Below are 24,261 nucleotides of genomic sequence, written 5' to 3' on the forward strand. Positions count from 1 at the left end.
ATGGGTCTCATGATGTGATGATTTTTTTAGACTATGGAGAGGAAATCCTTCTGGTCACTATCTTATTTCCTTATTTTGCCCCCTCACCTACCCATTCCTTACTAACATGCAGGAAGCCTGTCTAGCAGTCCAGAGGAGATGTCTGGTGCTGAGGAGGGGAGGGAGACATCCTCAGGCATTGAAGTGGAGGCTTCAGACCTGAGCTTGAGCTTGACCGGGGACGATGGTGGCCCCAACCGCACCAGCACAGAGAGTCGAGGCACAGATACAGAGAGCTCAGGTGAAGACAAGGACTCTGACAGCATGGAGGACACCGGCCATTACTCGGTCAATGACGAGAGCCAAGTCCACGACCGCTCGGAGGAGGAGGAGGAAGAGGAGGAGGAGCATCCTCGTCGTCGTGTGCAGCGCAAGCGGGCCAATCGTGACCAGGACTCATCAGACGATGAGCGGGCCCTGGAAGACTGGGTGTCCTCAGAGACATCAGCCCTGCCCCGACCTCGCTGGCAAGCCCTTCCTGCCCTTCGGGAGCGGGAGCTGGGTTCAAGTGCCCGCTTTGTGTATGAGGCTTGTGGGGCAAGAGTCTTTGTGCAGCGTTTCCGCCTGCAGCATGGGCTTGAAGGCCATACTGGCTGTGTCAATACTCTGCACTTTAACCAGCGCGGCACCTGGCTGGCCAGTGGCAGCGACGACCTGAAAGTGGTGGTCTGGGACTGGGTGCGGCGGCAGCCAGTGCTGGACTTTGAGAGCGGCCACAAGAGCAATGTCTTCCAGGTGAGGCCAGGGGACAGACTGGCAATTGAGAAAGTCAGGCATGAGCTAGGCCTGAGCTGCTGCTGAAGGAAGAGTGATAGTGAGTTGTGGTAGGAATTAGATATCAGGAGTTGGTCATACCTTGGCTCCCTTAATGACTTAGAACAGTTAAATACACTGAAAGACCCATGGTAATCCTTTGTTTCCTTGAGCACAGAAACTGTTAGAAGCCTCGTTATATAGGAAGGGTTTTTGGAAATCATCAGGAAGGCACTAATGCCATGCTCGGAGGCATATAATATAAGAACAGAGGCTCTTGAACCAGACTACTGAGTTTAAATCTTGGCCCAAACCCTTAACTAGCTGTGTGATTATGGGCAAGTTTATTTAACTTCTGTCTTTCAGTTGATTTGCCTTTAATTTAGGACTGATAACGTACAGAGTTATGAAGATTAAATAACAATAGAAGCTAAGCAGTTAGAACCGTGCCTGGTATTTAATAAACCATTGATAGATAAAGTTAACATTTTTATTCTCTGGAAGTTTTACTTATCAGCCCATCCATCATATAGTACTAGACATTTATCCCTAAGCATGTTCTCTTTCCTTCCCCGGTATCCCCTCTGGTTTCCTTTATCTTTGTAGCAAATTTTTGTTGACTTCTTGAATCAAGGAAGATTCTTCTCTGTTTTTCCCTTACCTTTCTTTCTTACTGGGTTAGTCCTAGTTCACCTGAGTACTTATCCTAAACCAGTTCAGCCTTCCAGAATCAACAGAAATGCTCTCTTATATTAGAAATTCTTTCTCTTCTCCTTTAACCCTCAGAAGAAATTGGACTTGAGCCAGCTGTACGAGAGCAGGAGGTCTAAGTTTCCAGCTGTTGTATAGCAAAAGGGGATGATTTGGGGTTGTCATCATGTTTTTACCTCTCAGATTCACTCCTTCAATTTCTCTTGTCCTGTTTTTTTTAATTAACATCCAGGCCAAGTTCCTTCCTAACAGTGGTGATTCCACCCTGGCCATGTGTGCCCGTGATGGACAGGTTCGGGTAGCAGAGTTGTCTGCTACACAGTGCTGCAAGAATACAAAGCGTGTGGCCCAGCACAAGGGAGCATCCCACAAAGTAAGTAAGCCCTTGTCCCAAAGGTTGTACATTTTAGCTCTTCCATGGATCTCAGCCAAGGCCCTCCAGTATTTCTGTCCATTGTGTCCCCTTTGTTATGGACACCTGCATCACTTCTTTCAGTCCTAAGACTTGTAGATAAGATTGGAGAAAAAGCAGTCTCCAAAACTTCTCAGAATCTTGCACATGCAGCATTCACCTGATTATTCTTAACTCCTAAGCTGAGCCATGGTTGGTTTGGAGATCCTGAGGCCCCCTTTGCCTCCCAAGCATTTAAAATTTGTTCTTATTGTATTTGGAACATTTTAACAGTTCAAAGGTGCTAGCTGTTGGCTTCTCATACATGAGAGCTCCAACTTTCCTGTTCACAACACTCAGTGCATAAACAGCACTATTTCTGGAAGCCCTATTTAGAGCTGGGAATATAGGCCAAATAGTCATGGTGGCAGGCAGTGAGGAGCCAAGAACTGCCTAGTCTCAGAGGAGGCACTGTTTTCTTCCATGCCACGAAAAGATGATCCTCTCTTTGTATAAACCCTACACAAATATATAGGTAGACCCAAATGTATATGAAATAGATAGCTTTTCTGGCCCAGATGACTCAAGAAATGTGAAAATTACTTATTTCTTTGATTCTTAAGACTACTAGTTAGATAACTAACTTTTAGAACCAAGCTGTAGAGAATGAAACTTGGGTGCCATTTCTCTCCCCACCTGAGTGAGGGTGTGGAATTGATTTTGAGAATGAGCCCTAATGGCAGTGTTTTCCTTTGGTGTCACTGTTCAGATCCCCTGGAGACTTAGTTAAAGTAGCAAATCACCTGTGCTTTTGACTTGTGTAGAATAAATAAGCTGTAAGTAATTCACGCACAAGAGAAAATGGGCTTATTAAATCACCTTTCCTGGGATTTTACAACAAAAAAAGCTAGCTCTTTGTCTTGCTGAGCCATTTTAAATGCAGCCCTTCATAAATGTAAAGGAATGAACTAGACAACCTTTAATTTTAATCTTTTAGAAACCTTTTCCTTTCTCTTTTTTCTCCTTCAGTTGGCCCTGGAGCCAGACTCTCCCTGTACGTTCCTGTCTGCCGGTGAAGATGCAGTTGTCTTCACCATTGACCTCAGACAAGACCGACCAGCTTCGTAAGTATAGCAATAGTATTTTTACAGAATTTGAATTTCTTGACCTTGAAAGTATTGCAGATGTCCTAGGTTTTGAAGATATTGCACATGTCCTAGATAATTCTCAACTAAACACAAATAGTTCCTTTGTGTTTATAATAAGAAATGGATTAGTTTAGGGAAATTCCTTACTTTGTTGTTTATCTGTTTCTCAGCAATAAAGTACTATTCAGCTTAGCTTCATTTCTAAAGCAGAGTTCAGTTGTCTTACTATATTGTGAGCTGTAATAACTGGATGATCTTCTAGTTCATTTGGGTGGCGCTGAGCTTCCCCACAAGAAGCATGTTACTGGCAGCTTAGAGATATGCTCATGTGTGATTTTCACTTCAGTTATGTATAGAAACATAAAAATTAAATGGTGATTCTTAAAAATATTGGTAGTTGTAGTAGAACTCATCATATCATAGCTCATTTTTACATGAATCTGAGACTAATGGGTAAATTATATCTGCTTTTAGCTGTGTGATACCATAGAAAGAGCATAGCATCTTGTTTGTATCCAGGCAGCCCTAGGTCAGATATTAACTTGAGCGTTACTAGTAGTTCCCCATGTGACCTTTCTGCACTTCAGGTTTTTCGGCCTCACTGTGGGTATAATCAGTCTCACTCTCTCTCTCTCTGATTTCTGTGAGGATTACTGATAAGTGTGCTTGGTGCCTCAGCATAGTGTGTGGCAGCGTGGTGGTTCTTCTTTTTTGGCTGCACTGTGTCTTTGTTGCTGCGCTGGTTTTCCTCTGGTTGCAGTGAGTGGGGGCTGCTCTCTGGTTGCGTGTGCAGGCTTCTGTGTGTGGTAGCCTTTCTTGCTGTGGGCCGCGGGCGCGCTGCAGCACGTGGGCTTTAGTAGTTGTGTCCAAGGACCCGGTAGTTTGGTTCCTGGGCTCGGGAGCACAGGCTCAGTAGTGGGGGTGCACAGGCTTAGTTGCTCTGTGGCATGTGGGCTCTTCCTGGGTCAGGGGTCAGACCTATGTCTCCGCACTATCCGCCAAATTCTTTACCACTGAGCCACCAGAGAAGCCTGGCACCGTGGTAATACCTGGTTAAATTGTAGCTACTAATTAGTTGACTTTTTCCATTTTTATTGTGCTTGTAATAAAACATGTACGGATGCAGTAGTGAAGCACGTGGGCACAATATAAATGCTACCTTACGCATACTGCCCCCGCCTCCCACTTTCCTGGCTGGTGATAACTGTTGTTAAAAATTTTCAGTGCCTTTCCAGTCCTTTTTGTGTACATTTACGTATCTTTACTATATACATATACACTTTGACCTCCAGTGTGGGATAATTGTATGTATATATAAACTTGCGTGTATGTTATGTTCTTGCAATTTGCCTTTTTCACATTATAATGCATTTTGGAGATATTTCTACGTTAGACCAAAAAGGCCTACCTCATTTTTAACCATGACATATATATCATAACATTGGTGTACCACAGTTTGTTTAATGATGACCTAGTTGATAGATTATCTAGATTATTTACTGTATTGTTTGTTTTAAAAATTATATATATATATGTATTTAATATGCCATACTGGAAGTTTACTATGGGACCACAGAGTATTCAACTTTACGGATCTTTTCCCCCCTTAAAAATTATCTTAAATCTTATAAGTGAATACCAATATTGAGTAAGGGGTATCACTGACCTTTACAAAGCAAACAAGTAAAATATATGTTAATTAGGTGATATAATCTTAAGGCTGATTATTATCAGACTTTTAGAGAGATTAGTATAGAAAAAGTTGTCTACAAAGTGGAAGAATTTAAAATAACTGGTTAAAAGATGGAAATGTCTTCGGCTTGTGGAAAGGATATGTTGGTTATTTATGTAAAACTTCAAGAGCATGAAGGTTGAGAGAATGAATGGACTTCTACTGGAAAGGGAACAGGCCTGGGTGATAAAGGTGCTACCTTCAGTCCTAACATGTAGTTATCTACCTTTGAGAAATCATTTAAGCTCTTAAACTGAATGATGTTTGTTATTTTCAGTTCTAAAGTTCTGTGGTTCTGTGATAATAATGGAACATTAGCAGGTTTTCCAGAGAGGGGTGGGAAGGGCAAAGATGGAAAAAATGATAGAAGTTTGTTTGGTCTGCTCTGGTAGAGAGTTGTGAAGCAGAACGAGATCCTCTGAATCAGATTCAGAGGAAAACTACTATTAACCCACAAGAAATTGGGAATCTGGTTCAAGTAATGGGCAGAGCACATGACTTCGGCAGATAATGGAATGAGTGATGAGATGTTGTAGGCAGAAAATCTGACTGAGAGTTGACCAGTGAATCCAGATGCAAGCAGTAATAGATGGGATAGAAATTAAACGGGGGAACATAGGAGGAACTTATAGTAGGAGGGGGTCCAGATTCTGAGCTGGGAAAATAAGAGACAGTGGGTCTTCAAAAAGTTTTTGCTTTAGGGGTTGAATTAGTGAAAGGCTGGAATGAGGTCGAAGGACTGAATGTGAAGGTCATGGCTAGAATATCTTAAGCTGGTGCCTTACCATCTGCTTCTATGCTAGGCATTTTTGTATGAGATTGACTTAGAGGAATATTTCCTTTTTGTATCCATAATAGCTGACTCTCTAGAAGCTGGTGAAAATGGCTAATGTCATAGGAAAAGAGATTTAGAGCTGTAGGGGGGGTATTCCTTTAGCCAGTGGAAGCTGGTTTGAGATATTCTTCAAAAGAATCCTTTAGTTTGATCCATAATTTCCCTTTTTCTTAGAGCATACCTGCTCATTAAAATTGCAAGTTTTAAGGCAAAATTTGGTAAATTTGTTTCATATGATTTTGTCTGCTACCTTGCTCTGGTGTCAAACCTTTTTTTTTTCCCCTGCTACCATTATTAATCATATTTATACCTCTGCATTTTCCCTGGAGAGTTCAGGGTACTCTGTGTATTTATATATTGGGAGAGAGAATTGTTTGTTTTAGGTGAATATATGGAGGCATGGAAAGATTGAGTTCTTTGTCAGGATTAGATGACAGTGGAGCGGTCGTAATAACTTCATAATCTTTCCCCTCGGTTTCCTCATTTTGCTTCTGCATGGTAAACTTTATGTTTGTCTGACCCTCTCCCTCTGAAAAAATCCAGATTGCTTAGGAAATGAGACAGTACTCTGGAAAAGAGCAGTATCTACTCCTCTTCCTCTTCCTTATCTAAAACTCAGAGCTGCCTCTTCTCCATTGCTAATTTTGTTCCTGAAACTCTTTTTTTTATTTGTTTCTGCCTTGTGTTTTTGAGGGTTGGGTACACGTGTATTTATGTTTTCCCTAATAACATTTATTTTTAATGACCTCTATACACTATTATTTTAATGGAAAACTACAGAGATTTTAGAATTAAATATTAATAAAATTTCTCCTCTTTGCCTAGAACAGTTTAGGTTGGAATGACTTTGACCATGTAGAGAGGATGCTAACACCATTTACAAAGAAACTTGTCATAATTATAGTTCTTTCTCTCAGCACCAGAAATGAACAAAAGCTTAGAATTAAAAATGAAAACTCTTATTCATAATTGCCAAAACTTGCGAGCAGCCAAGATGTACTTCAGTAGGTGAATGGATAAACTATGGTACACCCAGATAATAGAATATTATCTGGCACTTAAAAAAAAAAAAAAGTCCAACCCTTCCAAAGAGTTTAAACTTCTGTGATGTATTCTGTTCCCTAATTAACATTCCCTGAGGGATGGCTTGACCTGTTGAGGTTATTACCAGGTTTAAGGAAGTTTGGTGAATTGATCGAGGTCTCCACCGGAGTAGTTAGCGTAAACTAACTTTCCTGTCTTCTATAAATTTACTAATCCTTATGATGTCATATTTGACAGGTTGGACACTTCAATCTGGGAAGAGTAGTCATAGGGCCACCCTTAAGGTGGGACAAATTATGGAAATTTTGTAAGGTTTCCTTGGGGGTCCCATGAATCACCTGTTTTTGTAGTACAACTAGAAGAATAATTCCGAAATTATTTTCAGCCTTATAAATAGCTGTCTTCATAGGAATCTCCTCTCCTAGTTTTCTTCAAATAAGGGAACACTAATATTGTTTCCCTTTGGATTAACTGTTGCTTGCCATTTTCCTTTGTGCATTTTAAAACTGTGTTTTAAGTGATACTTTTCTGAAATCTGGGAGGTAGATTCTGACCTTAAAGTCTTTTCTGTCCACTGTTCCTGTGATTCATCCTCCTCTCACTCCCTGCTCCCAGATGATTGGAAAGATATATTTGTAAGTAAAAGGTGGGAAAATGTGGGTATTGTCTCTTGAATAGGTTGGTTATCATCATATTGGACTCAGGCTGAGACTCTGGGGAGTGATACTTTCATACACCTTTAATTTTATACTTCTTGAGGAACACCATAAAAGTACTACATGTTCTATTCCATTTCCAAAGTAGCACTTAGTAAATATATATGGCAGTGGGTTATATTTTTCTTTTCTTGTTGCAATGTACAAACAAAACCACTTTTTTCTTTCTTTCCAAATGAAAATCTGTTTGGGTTCTTACTAGCTGTGTCTGCATTACTCTCTGTTCTCACTTGCCATGACTGTCTGAATCTTTGGGAGAATATAACGTTTGTACTTTTCTACTCTTGAAGGAAACTGGTGGTGACAAAAGAAAAGGAGAAGAAGGTGGGGCTGTATACAATCTATGTGAATCCTGCCAACACCCACCAATTTGCAGTGGGTGGACGAGACCAGTTTGTAAGGTGAGTCTGTGGCTGTTTTGTGTCTTTGAGAGTTTGAGATTGTGATGCATTGTGTACTGCCAGCTGTCCCTTTTGGAGAGGTATGAATTGCCTAGAAATCCACTAACCACCATCTTTGATTTTTTGCCATCTTCCAAAGAGTTTAAACTTCTGTGATGTATTCTGTTCCCTAATTAACATTCCCTGAGGGATGGCTTGACATGTTTCGGATATTATCAGGTTTAAGGAAGTTTGATGAATTGATCGAGGTCTCCACCTAGTAGTTAGCGTAAACCCAGGTTTACTAGCAAGTGCTCTAGTTAGTAAATACTTTCCACTATTTTTCATATGTAAGTTAACATGCACTACAGATTTTGAATACTGGTTTCAGATTCAGAAATGACTTGGAAATTCTCATTGTGAACTTATCCTGAACCACTTTTCTTTATACTTAGTGATATTTTTGTTTTGAACATTTCTTGTAACATTGTCTGTTGAGGCATATCCTAAGGGAAAAGTTTATGGATTCAGTCCATGACTACATGTGACTGCAGTTAGTTTCCTTGACCCTCTGTCACAGTTATATCCCATCCCTACCTAGTTGGTCTGTCTCAAGTATATTTTTTTAGTTGCCAAGGGATCGCCAGTTTGAAAGGGAGGAAGGAGAGGTTTATAGAAAAATGAATGACTTTATGTTTTTCTGATAGTGGTGAAATACATGATCTTCCTTTTTAAATGAGAGGGTATTTTTTATAACTACTGCTGCTACTAAGTCACTTCAGTTGTGTCCGACTCTGTGCGACCCCATAGACGGCAGCCTACCAAGCTCCGCCGTCCCTAGGATTCTCCAGGCAAGAACACTGGAGTGGGTTGCCATTTCCTTCTCCAATGCATAACAATGAAAAGTGAAAGTGAAGTTGCTCAGTCGTGTCCAACTCTTTTCGACCCCATGGACTACAGCCTACCAGTCTCCTCCGTCCATGGGATTTTCCAGGCAAGAGTACTGGAGTGGGTTGCCATTGCCTTCTCCATTTTTATAAGTGTATTCTGTAATTAATTTTATTAATAATCACAGGAATGGACTAAATCTTTAGAAATCCCTGAGAAATGATCTTAATTTATTGAAGAGCCCTGCAAGAGAATTGGGGAACTTTGTTATTCTCTTCTTCCCCTGTTTTCATTGCCTTCTAAATTCCTTTCCTCTATTGACCAATAGCAAATGTGTAGCAGTAGATTTTTTTTTTTAAGATATGAAGCTGTTGATCAAAAAAAGGGTTTAGTTGTTGGACCTTTCAAGTGCTACTTCCTCCAATAAAAGCATTTACTGAAATTTCTAATTTGGATTTCCTGCCTGAGCTCTGGATTCATTGAAAAGTCTGTGAATTCAGATAATTCAACCACAAGGACCTTGATGTGTGGAGGAAAATGGAGGCATTGTCTGTATTGATAACTGCAATTGATAATGCCTTTATCCAAAGCTGATACTTTATGAGGGTTAAAATGGGGCTGGAAATTTGTTTCAGTGTTTCGACACAAGGAGAAATACTCAGATCTTCTGACTCTTATCAGCCTGTGTTCTTTATCCCTTTTTGGGTGCCAAATTCTCAGCATGTCATAGGCTATTTACTTGACAGAAGCACATGTAAATTTTGAGGCACAGTTGGTGATGGACAGGGAAGCCTGGCGAGCTGCTGTCCATGGGGTTGCAAAGAGCCAGATACGACTGAGTGACTGAACTGATCACCTATGAGCAGATGGCCCTTCCAACACCCTAGCTCGTCTCTCATCATCCTCAATTTCTCTGGCACCTCTTCAGTTCATTGAGTATATTGGAATTCCTCCTTTCTGATTATTTCTTTGACGGAACTTTAGGCTCACCTTACAGTATGAATCTGAAAATACTTTTGCTGAATATTTTATATCATAGCACTATTAGCTTTCACTAGCCTGAGGGAAAACCTCTAAGGGAGTACAGAGAAATCACTTACTTATCCTCAAGGCTTTTACATCGTAAATACTGAATTTTAGTTTAGGATTGTGAAGGAATATTTAAGGGAAACCTTAGAGAGCCATGCTTTTTGGAATATGATCAAAAAGCAGGGATCGGTAGGGAGAAAGAAAAAAGGTAGGCAAGTGAAGGGTGATAGCGATTTGAGTCTCTGCTACTAAATCCTGCTTGAGTTGGTGTAAGAATTTACAGGAGTGAAGGAAAGGAGACTACATCAAATAAATGAGTCTTGTGATAGATTTGGCAGTGTGATTGGTTGACATGTAAATTTATTGCTAAAGGATTTGGTATAGGCCCAGATTTATAAAACAGAGTCAATAAATAGTCCCTTTGCTTCCCTGTTGTTATCAGTGATACTGAGAGAACACTAGGTTAAAGGCACGTGGCAGGAGAGGAGGTGAGGAGGGAAGAGAGGTGCTTAAAGTCAGTGAGGGCCTGAAGGCCTGTGCAGAGACATGCAGTGAGGGTGATGAGACAGTGCCCACGCTATTCTTCATTTGATTTAAAGTGTCAGGGGCACAGGAAGACTCAATAATGTGGAGATGTCAGTTCTTCTCAACTTCAGTTGTTGATTCAGTGCAGTTCCAGTCAAAATTCCAGCAAGATATTTTATGTATATCAAGAAGCTGATCCTAAAGTTTGTGAGGTGAGACTAAAGATCAACACCATATTGAAGGAGAAGAACAAAGTTGGAGGCCTGATACTACCCAACTTCAAGACTTACTATAAAGCTACAGTAATTCAGACAGCATTATATTGGTGAAAGAGACAAATAGATCAAAGGGACAGAATAGAGAGCCCAGAAATAGATCCCCGTAAATATTGTTGAGCTATTTTCGACAAAGATGCGAAGGCAAAAAATGGAGACACGATCGTCTCTGCAATATATGGCGCTGAAATAACTGGACATCGACGTGCAAGAACTGAATCTAGACATAGACCTTACACCCTTCACAGAAGTTAACTCCAAATGGATAATACATCTGAAAGTAAAACGCAAAACTATGAAACTCCTAGAAGATAACATAGGAGAAAACCTAGAAGACCTTACATTATAAAGACATCCATGAAAGAAAAAATTGAAAGGTTAGATGACATTAAAATTAAAAGCTTCTGTTCTGTGACAGTATCTTTCAATAAAATTGGAAGATAAGCCACAGACTGAGAGAAAATAACTTGCAAAAGGCGCATCTGATGAAGGACTGTTATCCAAAATATACAAATAACTCTTAAATCTCAACAGCGAAAAAAAACTCAATCAAAAATGGGCTAAAGACCTTAACAGACACCTCACTTAAGAAGATATTCAGATAACTGAATGGAAAGATGACCATCAGGAAAATGCATACAGTGCAAAATGATAACAGCTGCTTTGGAAGACACTTTGACAGTATCTCCAAAACTGGCACCGTGTGATCCAGCAGTTAAGCCCCTTGGTATTTACCTAAAGAAGTTGAAAACGTATGTTTATACAGAAACCTATACATGGATGTCTATAGCTTTATTCATAATTCCCAAACTTTGGAAGCAACCAGCATGTTCTTCAGTATGTGAAATGGTGGTTTATCTAGACAATGAAACATTATTCACCACTAGAAAGAAATGAGCTATCACATCATGAAAAGACATGGAGGAATCTTAAATGCATATTACTGAGTGGAAAAAAAAGCCAGTATGTAAGGACTTCATACTATATGTTCCAACAGTATGACATTCTGGAAAAGGCAAAACTGTGGAAATAGGATCAGTGATAGCCAGGGGTGGGGTGGGCCAAGAGAGAGAAATAGGCAGTGGATTTTTTACAGCAGTGGAAATACTCTGTGATGTTAATGATGGATATATGTCAATATACATTTATCCAAACCTGTAGAATGTAGAGTAAACTCTGTAGATTTTGTTTAGATTTCAAGGTCTTCTAGGTTTTGATTATGGTATGTCAGTGTAGGTTTTTAAGAAAACTACCATTTTGGTGAGATTTAGATAATGGGAGAGGCTGTACATGTGTGAGGGCGGGGAGTGTGTGGAAAATATCTATACAGCTCTCTGTTTTATTGTATACGTAAAATTGCTTAATAAAGTAGCATAAACCAAAAAAAATTTTTTTGAATGACAAGCTTCTGTCCTATGCTCAGATAATAAGAGAATTTTTTGTATTTTTGTATCACCACTTTCTAGCACAGGGGTTAGCAGTCTACACTGTTTTTGTAAATAAAGTTTTATTGGAACATAGCCATAGCCATTTGTTTCTCTGACAGAGACTGGATGGCCCTGCCAGCTTAAAATAATTACTGCCTTGCCTTTTAAGAAAAAATTTGCCAACCCCTAGTCTCAAGCATCATATCTAGAATATAGTAGGTTCTTAATAAATACTTATGGAAGAAAGAGGAAGATAAAAGAAGGGCAAAGAGCTTTAGATATTGAGGAACACAAAATGTTCCATACACCAAAATATTAAATACTTAATTAAAATTTTTTTAACTAATTTGATGACTTGGGAACATAATAATGACCTAGTGATATTTGAAAGCTGTTGATTTAGATTTAGAGGGGAAACAAATCTGATTGTTAGCAGCTATATTTGCTGAAGAGTAGTAATTGGTAGTACAGCAGTCTCGTATTTGTCTTCTTTTTGTATTGGTTCATTTAAAAAACATTTCCTGGATAGTCTGTTTATGCAGGATATTTGTTAATGAATTGTGGAGAATACAAACATACATTGATTCATTTGTTTATTCACCTAGCATTTACTGAGCATTTGCTGTGTGCTAGATACACAGTTGATTAGATAGAGTTTCTGCCTTCAAAGACGATTCTGAAGAAACAGATATATAGGATTAAAAATATTAAGTAACTTACCCAATGTGACTCATCTAGTAAGTAGCATAGTATCTGAACTCAGTTCAGACTCCTTCAATATGGTGAAAACCATTAACTATGCTGTTCTTTCTCACAAAAGAAAATTAAAGACAAATGGGAAATATTTCAAGTAAAGGGAACAGTTATATTAGGATAACAAGATGAGACATGGTATATTCAAGAAAGCATAGCTCTGTGTGTGTGTGTGTGTGTGTGTGTGTGTGTGTGTAATGTATAGGATCTTTGGGAAGTGGTGGGCAGCCATATTGAGTAGTTTGTACTAGAAAGTACAAAATCACTGAAGAGATTTAATTATGGAATTTACATTACATTTTTCATGTTAGACGTAATTCTGGTGACAGTATGAGCAAGGAAATCAGTTAGAAGGTTACTACAAATAATGTAGGCAAAAAATGAGTAAGAGTGGAGAAAGCAGATATAGTGAAGAAATACACCCAGGAAGACAAATTGTTGACAGGAAAGACATATAGGAGAAGACAGGACCTGATTTTTGGTTTGGATTTAGGATGGTGCCATTAACAAAGATTTGGGGGAAAGGGTAAATCTTGAATGATCTTAATTTAAGGAGAATGATTTTGTCTTGGGCATTCCATTATAACACTCATCTGGCATGTGGCTGTGAATGTAGAGCTCACTCAGAACAAGTGTGGGCTGGAGACACAGACCTGAGAGACATTGAGAGACATGTGTCTACATATAGGTGGCAGTTGAAATGTTGGTAGTGGGATTTGATCCCCAGAAGAAAGTATAGTGCAGAATTCTTCCTCCCTTTTGAGTCTCTGGCCTCTTTGAGAGTATGAGAACTATGATCCCGTCTCCTTGGAAGAATACATGTAAGCACAGTTTCTGGGCATTCACATATACTTGAATTCTAGGTTTTAAAATTTCCTTACATAGAGTCAGAGGAGAACTTAAGACTAGACCTTTGAACAATATTAGCATTTAAGGGGTGAACACAAGCCCATGTGCTTGTGGTTGGATATCAGCGAAGGAAAGTATTTCAGGGAAGGAGTAATGAATAATGTCAAGAAGAGAGAAAGACCCACAAAAAGTATCTTGTTGGCATTGATGTTTAGGTTACTGATGACTGTAGCCAGAGTAGTTTCAGTAGTGAATTGAAAGCCAAAGCTAGATTAGAATGGATTGAGAAATGAATAGGGGGTGAGAGAATGAAAATGTTAAAAGCAGATTGCTCTTTTCCATAATTTAACTGATGGCATAATGGGGTGGTGGGGGGACAGAAAAAGCAAGAGTAGGAAAGGTCAGTGGGAGGATTTTTAGAAAATGAGCAGACAGTGGTGAGCAAGAGGGCTAATCAAGCAAACAGGGTCCTTGGAGGGATGAGGTGCTTGAGATTGGAGGACACTGATGTGCAAGGACAGTGGCTAGATGTGGCTTGTTCCTCACTGTATTTCTAGCACCTGGTATAATACTTGGCACCTAATCTTTGTGTCAGTAGTTGCACAGATGATTAAAGTTTGGATTGGAAAGATGAGGGAAGGTGAAGGTAGTTCGGTGCTTGATGGGAAAGATGGAAGAATAGAGGGAGTCTTGAGATATAGGTGGTAGCTTGTAATAGTTGTAGGGAGAACTAGCCAAATAAAATTTCAGGAAGGGATTGGGACTGAGGACCCCCTGACTTACAAAAAGCATGGTCTCTGCCCATGAGTAATAAACCGTATTGGGGAGGCAGCATACATAGAAAAGGATCTGTAATGTTATTTCAGTGCAGATAAATAGTAAGTGATATAAAAGCTGAGAGAAGAGATAAGCCACTTCAAAATAATGTAATTTAGGATTACTACTTGAAATGAGAAGTACCTGGATAAAAGAGTTTTGTTTGGAAGAGGAGTAGGAGAAGATTTTTGAGGAAAAGCCTGAGCCAGAAGCTGAACTGGGAATTGTCTTTTATCTGTTCTGACATCCAGCTGACTGCTGTTCTAGTCACTACATTGAACTTCAGCTCTTCAAGGGTGGTTTGTAAGTTTTGACATTTTCGTTGCTGCTTCTATAGGATTTACGACCAGAGGAAGATTGATGAGAATGAAAACAATGGAGTCCTCAAGAAATTCTGCCCTCATCACCTGGTAAGATTCATGAAGGGCCAGTGGCTCCAGGCTTCCCTGACTCAACCCCAAGCCTGCCACCAGACTTGTTGACCTAGTGGGAAGAGCTTGGACTTTGGAGTCAAAAGACACCTGGATTTGAATCCTGGCTCTACCATTGAGCAGTTTTGTGATCTTGGGCAGTCACCTTACCTCCTTTAGCGTCAATATTCTTACCAACAAAAAGAGATACAGATAACTGCCTTGTACCGCAGTGATAAAGCCTAACAAGATAATGTGCATATGAAATGGCTAGCATACAGAAGACAGCCAGTAGAAAGCCCTCTCCCCGAGTTTGGTCAAGTTTCATCAGTTGTACTCCTGTCTATCTGTCTCTCTGCCTCTCTCTTTCTCTCTCAGACTCTGGGAGAAGATACAGGGGAGTTTTAAGGAAAGCCTATTTCCTGAAGGTGGTATAATAAATGGGGGGGTGGGGCATCAGTCAGTATCTGCTCCTTATTGCAGGTGAACAGTGAGTCCAAAGCAAACATCACCTGTCTTGTGTACAGCCACGACGGCACAGGTACGTGAGCAGGGCCCAGCTCCTAGGCTGGCATGCCCCCTCTGTCTAGGGAGCTGCTGAGCCAGCGAGGCATGTGCCCTCCCGTGCTCACCACTGTGCTGTGGCTCCACGTGGAGCCGTGGGGAGTCGTCGCTGACGGTGAGCACACAGTGGGAGGGCGCAGCAGATGACCCTTGGAGATGGCAGGCACTCGCAGTATGCCACGGCTGATCCTTGGCAGGGCCTGTCCTGAAGGCCAGGCCACTTGCTTGAGCAGGTTCTTACGCCTTTGGCTCATTCCTGAAGTAGTGGGTATGATCTTCCTGAGCATTCTGCTACCCCTGAGTTGGCAGCGTGTTCCTAGTCTACCCTAGACACCTGAATTGCTTGCTGTTCCAACTGAGTAAGATGGGCACTATACCTGGGTGTTAGGAGGGGGCACTACTGGCAAGAAGCCCCACCCCAACCCCCAACTCCTAGTCCTAGCTTTTTTCAGCCTTTGCCTTCACTGCTGTGTGCTTGTTCTTGGCAGAGCTCCTGGCCAGTTACAATGATGAAGACATTTACCTCTTCAACTCCTCTCACAGTGATGGGGCCCAATATATTAAGAGATATAAGGGCCACAGAAATAACGCCACAGGTGAGGCTGTCTATCTAGGTTTCTGTACCCCAAGCCTGTTGATTTGAAGAACCACAGTATCTCATTTAGGTTGTGCAAATAAACTACCTAAAGAAGTAGGCTACCCATCACCAAGGGACAAGCCTAAGTGGGCTGGAGTTTTCATCGGCCCTCCTGTGCTAGAGGAGAGAGGGCTCGGGAGCATTTCTCACCATGGCAGTGACGTTAGACTTGGTCTGGGTGTAAGGAAACTAGACTGACTATATTTCTTATATATAAAATATATGTATATATATATGAAAACATGATTTCAGGTAACTTCAGGATTAAAAGACTTGCTAGGGAGTTTGGGAGAGCCCTCCTTAGTTAGTGGTACTAAGACTAATTGCCTAAAATAGGGGGTGAGCTTGTACTTTTAAGGAAGAGGAAGAAGTAATTCTTTTGCATGAGATAGAAGAGGAGGAATGGTGATAGCCCCTCACCCAGGTTTGCAGTGATGGTTGGCGCTTTTTGTTCTGTCTGTGGTTCCCAAACTTTGCTATACGATGAAGTCACCTGAAGCCGGCTCCCACACCCATCCGTTCTGACTTAATTGGTATAGGGTACAACTTGATTAGGAGTTTTAAAAAGCTACCTGTTTGATTCTTGTACAGACAAGTTGGAATCACTGCTCTTGGTTGTTATTAGTGCTCATAACAGATGTCTGTTATAATGTTGACTGGGAGAGAGCAGTTAGTTTTCCTTTTTCTCTTGAACTGTGAGAAGAGAGGGGAAATGCTATATTTAATCTTGGTCCGTGGGCATGCAGAAGGAAGTGTTTCCGTTTTATGATTGATACGGAACTAGACATAGCAGTTGGGACTCCTGGATCCTCTTACTAATTTCAGAGGGTGGAGTCCTGTTGTTCAGTCTTGGTAGCAAGCCCACCTCAGGTGCTTCAGGCAGTTGTAGCATAAACTTCCACCTGTCCTAGGTCATCTAATGACCCAGGAAGCATGGACAGGGTACCAGTGAATCACAGATACCAAGGATAATTGTAAGGCATAGGACAGTGCTGCTTTAGAGTGGGTAAGCTGTGGCCCTTCAGGCTGGAACAGGTGAGGCATTGGTAAGGCTGGTGGCTGCTCCATAGAAGCTGTTGCTGAGGACTGTAAACTGCTCAGCTCCGTGGACCTCTTTGGGAGACTATAAATCGTCTCTGGGACTTGGTGTGATTCTTATTCTATCTATCTATTTTACATGCATAATCCCTTGATTTATTTTGTGAAAGTGAAAGAAATTCTTGGCTCTTAGCTGATTTAGATTTGTGAATAAATTTCCTGTGAGGTAAATATTTAGGCCTAATGCCAGCTCTCATGTGGTTTATTCCCTCATTTATCATTACAGTAAAAGGCGTCAATTTCTATGGCCCCAAGAGTGAGTTTGTGGTGAGCGGTAGTGACTGTGGGCACATCTTCCTCTGGGAGAAATCATCCTGCCAGATCATTCAGTTCATGGAGGGGGACAAGGGAGGCGTGGTGAGTATGGTTTGCTGGGCTGGCTGACTCCCTACTCTCTCCAGTCATTAAGGTAGGTTTTAGCAGGGCGGCAGAATTCTTACTTTGACAACATAATACCATGTCTTAGAGGTCTAGCCAGCTAAATAAAAAGACAGTACAGTCTTTTTATACTATGGGATGGGGATGCTGAGGTTTTAATGAAATTATTTTCCTTTTCCTGTCTTCTATAACTCTACAGAATGGTTTATTAAGAAGAGAGAGGGATTTTAGGGAAGAATCTCTGGCCCGACTGAGATATCTTTGTCTGTAGACTTTTCCCAGAACAAAAACATTAGAGTTAAGGGCATACCATCCTACACAGTGTAGTAAGTAGCTTAGTAGTAATCTTGATGACATCCTGGATTAGCAGATAGAAGCTAGGAGAATTTTTTTTTCTGACAGTTGAGAAAATCAGGATATATAGTCTGTACATTGATAACAAACACACATGATATATATAGAAGAGAGAAAATATGTGCCCCCTGCCCGACCACCTTTTTTTTTTTTTTTTAACTGCTCTGCAGCCCATTATCATATCATATCTGCCTGTCCTTTGAGTTCTACAACCTCCATAGAGATAAGACAAAAAAGGAAGCCTGAGGATCTTGAGTTGGGAGTGAAAGGTGGTCACCTCCTAAGATATATCTAGCTAACCATAATTTTTTTTTCCTCCTTTGAGACCTAGAGTCAGGAAGGATTCAGTAGCTTTCTATGATAAGGTTTTCAGACTGCAGACAATAAGAAAGAGGCAGTTGGGGCAGCTGCATTGTCCTGACTACCCAAGATAGTCTGGTTAAGAGCATCTCGGGAATGGCTGAGGAGCTGTAAGAGAACCCAGCCATCCCTTGATGAGGTTTGTTGAGAGAGGTATTAAAAGTTAGAATGGTTCATTGCAGTTGGGTTCCCATTTCTTCTTGTGTGTCTCTTATCGTGGTGTGAGGCTATTTCAGACTTTTCTGGTTCCACTAAATGTGGGGGACCTGGAGCCAGTATAGATCCAGGGCTTGTATGGCTTGAACATGAGCAGAGGAGTCTAGAACTTCCAGGGATGTGTCAGTGTTGCCTGCCTCATCTCCTGCTCTTCCATAGGCCCTCTTCCAGGTGTAGGGAGCAGACCCAAAACACTGGAGTCTTAATGAGAATTCTGTAGTGGGCATGTAGCCATAAGGAAGTCAAAGGAAGCCAGTGAATCTTTTCTTGATCATAAACTATTGTCTTGCATTCTGTTGTAGAGAAATACAGGGCTAAATGCCTTCCCCACAGGCCAGTACTTGTCTTTTGCCCAGATCACTCCACAGGCCAATCTCTCGTCAGCTCAGCCGGTGTCAGGATTTGATGATTAATCCAGGTGCTCAGATGGGGAGGGCATTTGCTCTGGATGGGTGGGCCCCAGGCCTGATTTTAGTGGTCATAAGAGTGAAGCACTAGAACAGGAGGTATGAAGACTGCACCCTGCAGTGAGATTCCTGCTTTTTTCTTGCCTCTGTGTAAGCTGAATGATCCGTGTGGTCCTCACGTGGCTCCTTCTGATTTTTTGTGCTAACCTTCCAGCAGTGAGGTCACAGCACCAGCCTGAATGCAGAATATATCATAAAGTAGACAGGGATCTTTGAAATTCTCATCCACCTTGCCCAAGTCTCTTGATTTTGTATTTGGCTCAAAATCTAGGCCTTTTATTGTTTCCACTCAGGGCCAAGGGTTGTCACAGGACAATCCTTAATTTCCCAAAAGCACTTTGCTCCTTTATCCCATCCTCTGCATCCCCTAACTCAGTCATCTAAGGCCAGAGCTCTTTTCTCTGCTCAGGCATTATTGACAGGATAAGCCCTGACCTTCAGATAGGTCAGGTGAAACGACCAGGTCTTCTGGCCCAGAAGCTCTCTGTCGGCTCCCTCTGCAAGCTCCAACTCAGGTACTATGTGTAACTTACTGTCTTGTTCTCTTGTCACTGACTTTGTCCATAAGTCTCAAGTTCCAAGGAATTTCCCTCCTGTGCTTTTTTATTTTACTGACTTGTCAAGCAAAGCTAGGTCAGAGTTTTTAGAAGAGTATCCAGGGGTTATCTGGAGATGGATGAATGAGTTCAGGTTTGTATGTGTTATCACATATCTTGATAATATTTCTGGCAATGGAGTTTTTCTATTTAGTGCCTTCTCTGCTCCAGGTGGTGGAGCTTCTTCCACACTTCCTAAAGGAGCTCAGATATAAACTTTGCAATGAGCTGATAAGTGGAATAAAAGGAGAAAGGGAAATGTGGTTTCTGCTTTACTTTTACACCCAGACTTAGCGTCAGTCTATTCTCAGAATTAGAAATGTGTATGTCAGTTTTCCATGCTGACCTTGCCTTCCCGTCAGCCACTCTGCATGTGCAGGTGAGGCAGAGGCTGGTCCATAGAGAGCTAAGAGGCTGTTTGCCAAGGTGGTTTTCTTGGACTGTATGGCAGCTGCAAGACAGGGTGGGGTGGGGTGAAGTGAGGAGTGGACGGGACCACACCTTCTTCTTTTTGCTGTCTATTCCTCATCTGACTAAAAGCCCAAAAATTCTTTAGCAACTAGACTAGGACCAGCTCTTCCGGTGGGGATGGTAGCTACCCTGCTCTGCCGAGGAAGGCTGATGTTTCCAAGTCAGACAGCAGGGGGCATGGGTGCCTTTGGATAGGAGGCTGCCTAAACCAGACCGCCTTCGTCTCAGCTTCTGAAATTCCTTCCTCCTGCCCAGTGAATAGTATCCGGAGGGTGGCTGAGCTTGAGGCGGTCGGTGCCCCAGGAAACTGCCTTGCTGTACTCTGCTGTCCTGCAGCTGAGCCTGTTATGCTTTCATGGCAGGCAACAGGGTGCCATCTCCTGGGGTGTGCAGGGGTCTCAAGCAGACAGGTGTCTCCACTACCCGACCAGTGTTCAGGCTTAGCCTCTTCCCAGCCCACGCCTTCTTCCAGTTCTAGTAAACAGTGCCAAGTGAATGTAATTGTTCTCTGAGCCTTCTCTAGGGGCTTAGCAGCTGCTGCTGTTTTCTTCATTTTAAAAAATTTATTTGCCACTTGGTAAAAGCCACTGGGATGTTTTTTTCCAGCCTTGGGCGAGTTGAAGCTTTGGAATCTGGAGAGAATGAGGTCATCTGGACCTCATTGCTTTTTTGTGAAGGCAGCATATGCTTGGCCAGTCACCCGCCCACCCCTAGAGCTATGTCTGGGGATGAGGCCACCCCTACCTAAACATGGGAAATGAGAGATAGGCCTGATCTTATACCCAGTCTGTGTCCAGGGCCCTTTGACCTAGGCTCATGATGGGTGGGCATGTCCTCCCAGCAACTACCTTAACTTTTATCAAGGACAGTTATTGGTGCAAAATATGTAGTGATTTTTAGACTATTCCCATGTACCCCTAAGCCTATGTTTTCCTCTTCTCCTGACCAGGTAAACTGTCTTGAGCCCCACCCTCACCTGCCTGTGCTGGCAACCAGTGGCCTAGACCATGATGTCAAAATCTGGGCGCCCACAGCTGAAACTTCCACTGAACTTACAGGGTTAAAGGATGTAAGTAACTGACTAAGGATTTCTTCTTTCTGCTTATCAAAATACTATTAGGAGTTTTCATTGTTATAGGAAGGAATAACTTGCTGTACAATTTTTTAAAGGCACTGCTCTAACACCATCCCCCACATTCCTGTCATTGCCTCTCTAGGAATAGTCCCAGTCCAAGGGCCCGTGGCACAGCTTTTAAGTGCCTCTAGTTAATGGTAGAGTGGGGTAGGGGACATCGTTAGGAAAAATCATCCATCTTCTCAATGGATGAACCTGGAGCATCCTTTCTTAATCTCATCTAGCTCACTCCAGTTTAATAAGTTTCTAAGGGAAGATTTTACTGGGCTGGAACACCAGCCTTGTCTGATCAAGTCTAGGGTTTATATTCATCACCCAATCCCCTCATCCTCTTCGGTTCCAGGTGATTAAGAAGAACAAGCGGGAACGGGATGAAGACAGCTTGCACCACACTGACCTGTTTGATAGCCACATGCTCTGGTTCCTCATGCACCACCTGAGACAGAGACGCCATCACCGGGTAAGCGGGAGTGGAAAGTGAGCTCCCAGGGGCAGTGACCCTCTCAAGAGGGTGAAGCATCCCAGTGCATACTTCCTCTTTGCTTTAGGAGGAATCAGGTGAAGTTGGTTGGGTTTCCTATCCATCATTCCCCATCCCCATCAGAGCGTTCCTGTAGCCTTGGCCAAGCCACTAGTGGAAATAGAGGGTGTCTGTTCTGTGTTCTCCATCACCATGCATGCGCCAGGGTGTCTTCAAAAAGGCGAACACATGAGAGTGGGGAAGGAGTTGAGAAGAAATAATAAATCTCAGGCTGTCTTCTGTTTTTTCCTCTCATGCCAGAAGAGACCTTGGGGTAGGGTTTAGCAAACTGGCAGTTTTGGCAAGTGCCTGCTTTTTGTAAATAAAGTATCGTTAGAATATAGCCACCCCCATTCATTTATGTATTGTCTGGCTGCTTTCATGCTACAACAGGAAAGCAGAGTTGAATAGTTGTGACAGAGATATGGCCCATGAGTCTAAAATATTTACCATCTGGCCCTTTAAGAAAAATTCCGCTGACCCCTGGGCTAGAGCATATAAACTGTAGCTAAGGCCTAACAGGCTTGACCTTGTTCCAAGGAAATTACTAATAAGCCTTTCCCATCCTACAGCGCTGGCGAGAACCTGGGGTTGGGGCCACAGACGCCGACTCTGATGAGTCTCCCAGCTCCTCAGACACATCGGACGAGGAGGAGGGTCCTGACCGGGTGCAGTGCATGCCATCCTGAGGCCTCATACCCAGGAGGGGTGGGCTGGGGCTGCCAACCCGATCCTGCCTGGGCAGCCCTTTCCTGTGCCAGGCCCTAACATTCAGCAGAAACGCACTTTGGACTTTTTTGCTTTAGATTTAAAAAAAAAAAAAAAAAAAAGACATCCCAGGAGGACAAGCCAGAGGGGAGCAAACCTACAGAGAGCATCTAGGAGTGGGAGTTGAGCCCTGGAATGGGGCTCCATGGAGAGGTGCATAGGACTCAGCAGAAGTGGCTTCTCCCCAGCCCTTTTCGGGGGAAGGGAGGGCCTGTTCTGCTAACTGGTTTGGGGCAGGGAGTGGGGTTTCCTTTTCCTCGGTCTCCCTTGTTTCTTGGGTGGCGGGTGGGGGGGACAACTGGCTGTTCAGTACCGAGGGGCCAGACTGGGGGTGGCAGAAATGCCACTCTCTCTTTGGTTTAGGTTTTTGACTTTATTTTCTTTATTTTTTAAAAGTCTATGACAGTTGCATTGTTTTTTCTCCGCCCGCCTGCCCCCCGACCCCCGAGCAACCCCATCCCAGGATCCTGTTTTTCTGGGAAGTCTTTTTAATAAGAGTCCCTAACCATCCTACACTCTTCACTTTCCTTTCCACCCCATTCATTCTCTGAACTTATCACAGTGTTTTGCACTTGATTATGTATCCTTCACTTTCTTCTTTTTCCCATCATCCCCTCAGTAGGTCTGGTGAGGGAGGTTGGGGGGAGGTGGGAGGAGGGGCAGAAGTGGAAGCATAGGAAGGATGTTACCTCTTCTCTTACTTAAAAAAAAAAAAAGTTGTTTGGTGGCAGCAATCTCCCTGTCCCTATCACTGTTAGAGGCCTAATTTTATATCTATAAATATATTAAAAAGCAACTCAAAATTGGATGTATCACGTTAAAATTATTGTCAAAGTTTAAATATCTATATATTCTCTATGACTGCAATAAAGGGACTTCAGGAGAGAGTGAGTGAGAGTAATGGTGTGGAGGTGTCACCCGGGGTCAGCCTACCCTCTGTGCATGGCCATCGGAGATTGGGGCTTAACTCTTTAGGTTTTATGAGGCTCCGGAATGGAAGGATCCTGAACTCTGCCCTTCTGTGCTTTCCCACCGTGGTTTCAGGGCTGAGGAAATCCCTTTCAGCTTTGTGCCCCAGATATCCTACCTCTCCTTAAGTCTTAAGGGTTCCTCGGATGGCTCTTCTAGCCAGACACTGGCTTACCTTTAAAACTTGACTGAATGATGCTTCAGGAAGGGTCCTGCCACTGCAGACCATCTCCCCTACTACCGTGTGTGACAGAAGACACACTCACTCTGACCTTTATCTGCTTGATTCTTTAAGCTATCCAGCTTCACACCAGCTCCCTTCCTAATGGAAGAGTATAGGGAAAGACCTCCTGGGTTTGACTTTCTACCTTGTCCACCTTCCTATATCTTGGGATTGAAGGACAAGTTAATCTAAGGATTGATTAAGGCGGCTGGGACTCAAGACACCTATTGTGTCAGTGGTCAATAAATAGGAAAGTCCCAGTTGAATTCTTGCCCTTAAATGCTTTTGCTGCTATTTCTTTGTCCCCAGCTAGGAATTCTGCATCCTGGGACAGTCAGATTCCACTAGAACAGGCCAGGAAGGAAGGGAAGAGTGAAAGGATGGAATTCCCAGATACTCCTTCCTCCTGTCCCTTTTCCTAGCAGCTCTCAGACCAGATGTTAGCTGCTGCACTTCCTTCCAGGGGTAGGGAATGTGTGGTGACTGTGAGTGGTCTGTGTTCTTTACTGCTGGTAGGGTGATGGAGTGGGCTGAAACCATGCACTCTGGAATTTGTTGTGTATTTTCTCTCAGTAAAGCTTTTTTTTGTTTTTCCTGACTGCTGCTCTGTGTGTGATATGTGAGCCATTCACTTGTGATGGGCTGTTTTTTCTCCTTTCAGTATGGTGCCTGACCTTAGTTTTATTACAATTTTAGGAAGTCTAGCTTGGTACATCCGTGTTTCCAGCAGTTGGGCTCCAGTTGGAGACTGTATAAGTGGAATAGGCCTCACAGTTCAGTGATA

At 42.4% G+C, this 24,261-nt stretch overlaps 1 protein-coding gene across 7 annotated transcripts in view; it reads left to right on the plus strand.

Annotated features, from left to right (window-relative positions):
* The window catches only part of DCAF8 (DDB1 and CUL4 associated factor 8), a 40,230-nt gene extending 16,155 nt beyond the window's left edge, over positions 1 to 24,075 (plus strand). For all 7 annotated transcript variants that reach the window (XM_040230117.1, XM_040230121.1, XM_040230116.1 and 4 more), the window contains 11 exons: positions 113 to 774; positions 1,736 to 1,876; positions 2,924 to 3,018; positions 7,660 to 7,770; positions 14,649 to 14,721; positions 15,205 to 15,262; positions 15,774 to 15,881; positions 17,247 to 17,377; positions 20,812 to 20,931; positions 21,341 to 21,457; positions 22,090 to 24,075. In XM_040230117.1, coding sequence (XP_040086051.1) covers positions 113 to 774; positions 1,736 to 1,876; positions 2,924 to 3,018; positions 7,660 to 7,770; positions 14,649 to 14,721; positions 15,205 to 15,262; positions 15,774 to 15,881; positions 17,247 to 17,377; positions 20,812 to 20,931; positions 21,341 to 21,457; positions 22,090 to 22,206 — 1,733 coding nt within the window. In that variant the 3' untranslated portion in view covers positions 22,207 to 24,075. The remainder of the gene's footprint in view (positions 1 to 112; positions 775 to 1,735; positions 1,877 to 2,923; positions 3,019 to 7,659; positions 7,771 to 14,648; positions 14,722 to 15,204; positions 15,263 to 15,773; positions 15,882 to 17,246; positions 17,378 to 20,811; positions 20,932 to 21,340; positions 21,458 to 22,089) is intronic.
* Positions 24,076 to 24,261: the final 186 nt, after the last annotated feature.

This window comes from Oryx dammah, unplaced genomic scaffold (assembly GCF_014754425.2).
Source record: "Oryx dammah isolate SB20612 unplaced genomic scaffold, SCBI_Odam_1.1 HiC_scaffold_28, whole genome shotgun sequence".
NCBI lineage: Eukaryota > Metazoa > Chordata > Mammalia > Artiodactyla > Bovidae > Oryx > Oryx dammah.